Source organism: Hordeum vulgare, chromosome 6H (assembly GCF_904849725.1).
Source record: "Hordeum vulgare subsp. vulgare chromosome 6H, MorexV3_pseudomolecules_assembly, whole genome shotgun sequence".
Taxonomy (NCBI): domain Eukaryota; kingdom Viridiplantae; phylum Streptophyta; class Magnoliopsida; order Poales; family Poaceae; genus Hordeum; species Hordeum vulgare.
In genome coordinates this window covers 72,354,829-72,363,501 of record NC_058523.1, presented here as the reverse complement: position 1 = coordinate 72,363,501, position 8,673 = coordinate 72,354,829, and the positions used below count along the sequence as shown (strand labels likewise).

At 47.4% G+C, this 8,673-nt stretch overlaps 1 protein-coding gene across 1 annotated transcript; it reads left to right on the top strand.

Annotated features, from left to right (window-relative positions):
* Nucleotides 1-3,834: 3,834 nt before the first annotated feature.
* Nucleotides 3,835-8,354, top strand: LOC123406072 (tyrosine-sulfated glycopeptide receptor 1-like). The gene has a single exon (XM_045099564.1). It carries the CDS (start codon nucleotides 4,921-4,923, stop codon nucleotides 8,071-8,073), a length of 3,153 nt encoding a protein of 1,050 aa, XP_044955499.1. The 5' UTR covers nucleotides 3,835-4,920; the 3' UTR covers nucleotides 8,074-8,354.
* Nucleotides 8,355-8,673: the final 319 nt, after the last annotated feature.

Below are 8,673 nucleotides of genomic sequence, written 5' to 3'. Positions count from 1 at the left end.
TATCCTTGTCGGGCAGGGTTTGGAAGCGGTTCAAGTGCGTGACTCCCGGTAACTTTCCTGAGAAGCTGACCTTTAGAGCGGCTCAGGTAAGTAGTAGTATGATATACTTCTACTAATCTTTAATACATTTATGATGCTAGAATATTATTTTGATTATATATATTCTATTCTCGTAAAGTGCGACCAGCAGCCACGGGGAACGCATCTATGCGGATACTATGTTTGCGAGACCATTCGCACGTTTACCTCTCAGCACAAGGATCACAGATTCGACGTAAGCAATGAACATTCACACCTCTATTTTTACCCGTCATTCTTTGTTATCATGATTGATATTCATATTCATGTCCTCTTCTTATATAGCACACGGCCATGACGACGAAGGTCCTACCAGAGCAACGCGCGATTGCTGTTGCAGAGGAGCTTGCGACCTTTCTGAGGACGGAAGTTATAGATGACAAAGGACGATTTAGTGTAGCTAGGGGCCATTATTGATGTTCGTCCATGTAATCGAATAGACGGGCTCTAGTCCCGATAATTCAGATCTCCATATAATTGTATATATATGCTCGCTTGTAAGATAAGTTAACCTTATATATATATGCATAATTATTTCTATTTAAATTATATGAAAACTAATTCCCGAACATCAAACGAGGCATCACGTTAATCTCCCAGACACCTAAACCATAAAACCCTAAAACCCAAAAATAATTTCATTAAAAAAAAACCCAAAAACCAGCAAAATCTGAAAATCTTTAGTCCCGGGCCGTGTAACGAACCGGGACTAAAGGTCCTGCCCCTGGGGCGCTACGAGGTGCCCACGTGGAGCACCTTTAGACCCGGCTTGTAACAGGGTCGGGACTAAAGGTTAGGCCTTTAGTCCCTCCCCTTTAGTCCCGGTTGGTGAACCGGGACTAAAGCCCCTTACGGGTCGGGGCTAAAGGCCCCGTCCCCACTAGTGTATATGAATGTATATAAACATATTTTTAAATATAAATTCACTTATTTTACTTCGTATGTACTTCTTTCATTCCTAAATATAAATCTTTTAATAGATTTCACTAGGAGTCTACATATAAAACAAAATAAGTGAATTTATAATCTAAAATATGTCTATATACATCCGTATGTAGTCTACGAGTGAAACCTTGAATGTGCAGGTTCAGGACAAACGAAGGGGACGTATCGACGGCAAGCCTCTAACTTGCAACTCCGCATATAAGGCAGTTTGGGCCAACAAACCTCTCGATCCCTTCGCGTCGGTAATCTGGAGGAACTATGCGTCCAATAAATGCATAATGTTCCTCTGACTTTCATGCAAGAATCGACTCTTCACCAACGAAAGACGCTTCAAAAGGGGGCTAATGGACTCTTGCTCCTGTCCTTTCTGTCCTGCTTCGGAATCAGCATAACACCTATTCCTTCTTTGCAGCCATCTGGGACCACTGTGGCAGGAGCTCTCTGCTATTTCTGCCTCCCCTCCATCGGACTTTACTCAGCTTTGGGGGTCTCACCCTGCTAACAAGACTCGCTCCACAATAATCACTGCTATCCTATGAAATATTTGGAAAAGAAGAAACGCAATGGTTTTCAGGGGAGAGCTACAACCTATCCACCTTATTGCCCGAATGGCCGCAGACGACATAATGCTATGGTCGAACAGATGCTCAAAGGAGCAGTCAACGCTTCTTCTACGGGATTGGTGCACAATGTTGTTTCACCTTTCTGAGAGATTGTAACTTTTCTCTTTCTTCCTTCTCTTTTTTTCGCTTCTATTTCCTCCTAGCAATCCCCTCGCCGCCACTCCCCCCTCCCCGCCCGTTGTAATTATCTGTACTAATATTAATTTGGTTCAGGCCGACGTAAGCCCACCGTAGCACCGTCAAAAAACGAATGAAACCTTTAAAAAACTTATATTTAAAAATGAAAAAATAATCTTTTCATAAAATCACTAAAAAAGTTATATTTAAGAACGAAGGGAGTACCAGAGTCAAGGCGGCAAAAAGAAAGTCGCTGTCACAGGTGAGAAAAATGGCCACCAGAAAAGCACCTCACAGGCAGCCGACCACAAGATACCAAACCCATATGGCCACATCCATGCACCATCCTAAAAAAAAAAGAGAAATCCATGCACCATAGCAATCCTTTCTCCGAATCGCACTCCCTCCCGTCGGAGACCAAACATCTCTTTATAACGTTCTACATGCCTGACGAAGTAGAATTATTCGTTTTTCTTTTTCTTTTTAACAAAGTACAATTGAAGTCTACGCTTAAAAGAAAAAGAGTACAATTAAAATTGTTCACATACATAAATATACACTTACGAACTTATCCTGACGAACACACGTACACCCTACCCCTATAAGCATCTTAAAAATAATAAGCCGGCACATCATTTTAGTATTGACGAAGTCACCACAAACGACTTTGTAGTCGACAGAAACGTCTCCCCACACCGAACGAACATCATCAAAAAGCCTGAAATAAACCTGGGAATTCCACGGGTCGGACCGGGTTTTGGGCTAAAAGCCCAATGGGCAAAGTCTAGGCCCAAGCTCAACCCGGCCCAGCGAAAAAAAATGGACCCAAAGGGATTAAAAAGAGCAATTTCGGCACGAGACGGGTCAGGCCTCCGTGTAAACTACCTATTTTTTCAAGCCCGAGCCCGACCCAAAGTACACGACAGGCTGAAAATTCAACCCCGAGCCCGGTTCGGGTTTTTCATGCCAGGTTCGGGCTGGGCTGCCCATACCCATGTCTAACCTGGAATAAATCCGAAAAAAATGCAAATATCAATGTCAAATATGAGACTTAAACTCCTTCATTCCTCCTAACCATTCAATTACAAGTTGGTTTGCTAGAATTGTTATGTTGGTTTGTGCGTGCACGTGTGCATTCATGTGTGGAACCTCATGTTTCAAACAAAAAAGCCCTACTCCCTCGACCAGGGGCTGTTGCGGGCAGATGAAGGTCCTGGTCTCCCTCGATCAAGGGTTGTGGTGGACTTGTTGTTTGGCGGCGCGGTGACATCCGGCTCCCTCCCCCCTCTCCACGATGATAGTTCAAGGTGGCAACTTTGCCCTCCCTTCCAGTTTGCGGTGCTCCGGAATTTGATGGACGTGACTGAGGAGAAATCTGGCACGACCGCGGCTGCGGGTAATGGCGTCGCTTGTGGGCGTTGTCTCCTCCCTGCGGTGTTGCCACAACCATGTCCATCACTTGTTCAATCAGCGGGGGGAAACCTAGGCTCGGTTCACCGAACCAGGCAGCGGCGGCTTGTCGGCACCATCCCCTTCTTGAAGGCATTACGTAGGTGTCCGGGGTGCGTCCGGAGGAGCAACTGGTCGGTTGTCCCACTTGCTTCGGCGGTGATACTTGGGGTGCCATGTTGCCATGTATGGGTTGTTGATGTGGGTATGAGCATCCGGGGCGCTATGTACTCCATCATCGACACATCTTCGACGACGTCTTCTTCAAGTCAGGCTAGCTCCCGCTGTCCGCTTGCTGATCCTCTAGACACCAAGAGTGGGGAGTGCATTTTTCTAGTCAGGTTAGGTGTTTTTATGGTGTTTTGAGGTGTTTGGTTCAGGAGACATAGTCCGCATACTCTGTGTTTGTCCTCTTGGTCATTGTGTGGGTTGAGTTTGGGCAAGGTGGGTTGTCGCTGGTGTTGTCACGATGGATGTTGATGCTAACCTCTAGGGGTAACACGTTGACGCAAGGTGTTGTATGGGCGGTCTTGGCTCTTCTTCTTTAATATATAGTACGCACGAGTATTCAAGAAAAAAAGAAGCTGCTTTCTTTCTTTTTCGATAACTGAAAGCAGTCCTTTTGTATGAAAAAAGAACAAGTAAAATCAGCCCCCGTTTGTTTTCTCTCACAAAGTCACAAGACAGTCCAGACAGGAGCCAGCAGGCAGGCACCTGTCAAGTTGACTAGCTATTGACAAGTGGGCGGACCAAGCACAGCTCGCTTAGGTGCCTGCAAAGTAAACAATGTTGGCCCATTTGCGCAGGATATTCGTTATGCCGACCGCGACTGATGATGCAGAGCCACGAAACTAAACAAGAAGCAAGTGTCCCAACTTGAGTCTAAAAACGCAGAGAAATGCGTAGAAAATACTACTCCCTCTGTACCGTAATATAGGTCGCTGGAGTAGCTAACCTATATTACGGAGTACTAGAGTAGTATCCTTGCTTACCAAAAGGCAGCGTGTATCTCCGCTCCTTATCTGCTCTGCTCAGGTTCGGCCTCGGCGTGTCGCCTTGCTCGAAATCACCATCGCCCTCCACTTGGATGCTCTTTATACAAAACCATGCCGCATACACGCGTTGACCGCGACGTTGCCGGCGGCCTTCAACCATGCACCACTTCCCTCTCTATATATGCTGCTGCCTCGCCCATCACACATTGTAAACCGGCTTGGATCTATCATGGGCCAAAGGGATTCATCATCAAATAACACAGCAGGACAAGATGAGGCAACAATCCAGTTACCTGTTAGGAGAGCCGCCATGTTATTCATGTCAGGTCAAGTAAATTAAACGCGGAATTAACATAACAGACCATCCATCAAGGACTTGATCAACAACGACTGCTAGTAAGTAGTAGATTAACACGCCCCGCCCGGTTAGGACAAGTAACTAATCATGGATGACTGCTAACTACCATGAACGCGAGGTCAACTTACCGACAGGCGATCCCTGCCGAAAATGTCAAAGGTGTGAACGTGGACGGCGTTGTGCCGGATAGGGCAATAGCAGCCAATCCTTGACCCATTTCTTTTTCCTTGGCCCGAGAGCGAGAGAGAGAGAGATATCATCAAACAAAAAGGAGCGCCCCCGTTCCTCTCGTGCTCTTTCTTCACCAGCCCGCCCATTCTCATTGGCTCCCCCTTGCCAGCTTCCTCACAAAGCCATGCAGATGCAGCCACACCGTTGCCCGGACAGCAGGCCCCTGCCGCTCCTGCTGCTGCTCCTCCTCGCCTCCTTGGCCTCTCCGGCAAGCTCCTGCACGGAGCAGGAGAGGAGCTCCCTCCTCCGGCTCCTCGCTGGGTTCTCGCGGGACGACGGGCTCGCGGCGGCGTGGCGGAGGGACACGGACTGCTGCTCGTGGGAGGGGATCGCCTGCGCCGGTCCCGATGGGGCGGTCACCGATGTTTCGCTGGCTTCTCGGGGCCTCGAGGGGTCCATCTCGCCGTCCTCGCTTGGCAACCTCACCGGCCTCCTGCACCTCAACCTGTCGCGCAACTCGCTGTCCGGCGGCTTGCCGCTGGAGTTGGTGTCGTCGAGCAGCATCGTCGTCCTTGACGTCAGCTTCAACCTTCTCACAGGAGGGCTGAGCGATCTGCCACCATCGACACCTGCGCGGCCTCTGCAGGTACTCAACATCTCGAGCAACCTGTTTACAGGAAGGTTTCCATCCGCTATATGGGAGGGGATGAAGAGCCTGGTCGCGCTCAATGCCAGCACCAACAGCCTTACCGGGCGGATACCAACTGCCCCCTGTGTGAGCGCGCCATCTTTGGCGGTGCTCGACCTCAGTTTTAACGATTTCAGTGGAAACATCCCTCCAGGGCTCAGTAACTGCTCCGCGCTGAAACTGTTTGGCGCTGGATACAACAACCTCGTTGGGACTCTTCCCGACGGGCTCTTCAAAGTTACCTCGCTAGAGCACCTCTCTTTACCTAGCAATGGTTTAGAAGGAGCTATCAATGGCATCGGCAAGCTCACGAATCTGGTCACCATTGATCTTGGGGGGAATGAGCTCAGCGGCAGTATTCCAGAGTCCATAGGTGACCTCAAGAGATTGGAGGAGCTGCATTTGGAGCACAATAACATGTCAGGGGAGCTGCCATCAGCTCTCAGCAACTGCACTAATCTCGTAACAATTGACCTCAAGAGCAACAACTTCAGTGGAGAACTTACCAAGGTCAACTTCACAGGCCTGCCCAATCTAAAAGTTTTAGATCTTCTCTACAACAATTTAACAGGCACAGTTCCAGAAAGCATATACTCCTGCAGTAGGCTGACTGCACTACGGCTATCCAGTAACAATTTCCATGGCCAGTTGTCAGAAAGAATAGGTAATCTGAAGTCTCTCTCGTTCCTATCACTTGCTAAAAACAACCTTACAGATATCACAAGAACACTTCAGATCCTTAGGAGCTGCAAGAGCCTCACCACCCTTCTTCTTGGATTCAACTTCATGCATGAGGCCATGCCACAGGATGTCAATACTGATGGTTTTGACAATCTCCAGGTCTTTTCCATGAATGATTGTTCATTGTCTGGAACAATTCCTCATTGGTTATCAAAGCTACCCAACTTGGGGATGCTGTTTTTACACAACAATCACCTCACTGGGTCAATACCTGACTGGATCAGCAGCTTAAACTTGCTCTTCTATCTAGACATAACAAACAACAGGCTTGCAGGGGAAATTCCCAGTGACTTAATGGAGATGCCAATGCTAAAGTCAGACAAAACTGCACCAAAGGTCTTTGAGCTGCCTGTTTATAATAAGAGTCCATATAGGCAATATCTCATGCCCAGTGCTTTTCCCAAAGTACTGAATCTAGGGATAAATAACTTCACTGGCATGATACCTCAGAAGATTGGTCAGTTGAAAGGACTCATTTTCCTCAACCTGAGCTCTAACCAACTATCTGGAGAGATCCCAGAAGCGATCTGCAACCTCACGAGCCTGCAGACGCTCGACTTGTCTGGTAATCATCTCATTGGTAAAATTCCAGCTGCATTAAGCAATCTGCACTTCCTTTCAAAATTCAACATTTCCAATAATGACCTGGAAGGGTCTATTCCAGCTGTGGGCCAGCTTAGCACGTTTCCAAATTCTAGCTTTGATGGCAACCCAAAATTGTGCGGTCATATGCTTGTAAACCATTGCAGCTCAGCAAAAACACCTCCGATCACCCAGAGAAGAAAGAAAAAGAAGGGTGTTTTTGCACTTGCATTTGGTGTATTTTTTGGAGGGGTGGCCATTCTTTTCTTGCTGGCTCGTCTCCTTTTCTTGCTCAGGGGCACAAGTTTCTTGACCAAAAGGTGGAGCAACAACAACAATGACATAGAGGCGACATCTTCAAACCTCAATTCAGAATACTCCTTGGTGATGGTTCCACGAGGCAAGGGAGAACAAAACAAACTCACCGTCGCCGATCTCCTGAAGGCTACAAAGAACTTTCACAAGGATCATATCATTGGCTGTGGAGGTTATGGGCTGGTCTACAAGGCTGAGCTACCTGATGGCTCAAAGGTCGCCATAAAAAAGCTTAACAGCGAAATGTGTCTGATGGAAAGGGAATTCAGTGCAGAGGTTGATGCACTCTCCATGGCGCAGCATGACAATCTTGTACCATTCTGGGGCTACTGCATACAGGGAGATTCAAGACTACTGATATACTCCTACATGGAGAACGGCAGCCTGGATGATTGGCTTCACAACAGGGACACCGATGACAACCCATTTCTTGACTGGCCGATCCGGCTGAAGATTGCACAAGGAGCAAGCCAGGGTCTATCTTACATCCATGATGGATGCAAGCCTCACATTGTTCACCGTGACATCAAGTCGAGCAACATACTACTAGATAAAGACTTCAAAGCTTATGTTGCAGATTTTGGGCTCTCCAGATTGATCTTTCCCAACAGAACTCATGTTACCACTGAGTTGGTCGGTACTCTCGGTTACATCCCCCCAGAGTACGGGCAAGGATGGGTGGCTACACTGAGAGGTGATATGTACAGTTTTGGAGTGGTCCTGCTTGAACTTGTCACGGGGAGGCGGCCTGTTCATATCTGTCCCAGGTCAAAAGAGCTTGTCAAGTGGGTACAGGAGATGAGATCCAAAGGGGAGCAGATTGAAGTACTCGATCCAGCGCTTCGAGGCACAGGATATGAAGAGCAGATGCTGAAGGTGGTTGAAGTTGCTTGCCAGTGCGTCAACCACAATCCTGGAATGAGGCCAGCAATACAGGAGGTAGTAGCTTTCCTGAACAGCATAGATGCTAACCTTCAGAGGCAAAATTCAGCTAGTTCACAATGTAGATAGCAATGTATTTTATTTTTTGCGGGGGAATGTGTCTATCTAGTGGAGTACATAGCAAATTATGCTGCAATACACAAGTAGATTAGTAGACTGTATAGTCTATGCAACAGAGCCACTGGTTCTGTTCTGACTGGCCTCATTAGTTCTTTTGTACAGACTACAGACTGTGACACTCCGGTATACGGAAATCTTGTAATTCGTCTCCGCTTTCCCTCTTGGCAACACAAACTGTGTGTGCCATGAGTAATGATAATGAGCAGTTTGCTCGGTTCATCGATCTCCAACATTCTCCTTCTAAACTGTGCACAGAAAGAGCAGAAGAAACTGAAAACATTTTGGCCATCACTAGTAGGAGACAATATATCGTAGGGTCACCGTGGCCGAATTGCCGAAACAAAAGTACTGACTAGTGAACCAACACGGGTAAAATCGAGGAACTCGGCCAATTCGATGGTCCAAGCAGTGGGACGAGCAAGCAAATGATTCAGAGAACATCACGAACAAAACGGACTGAAAATAGGACATGCAGAGTGGGTAGTTACAACATCAAAAACTGCCACCAAATGCTGAGGCCCGACCCATCAATAGGTCTCTGTGGTGATC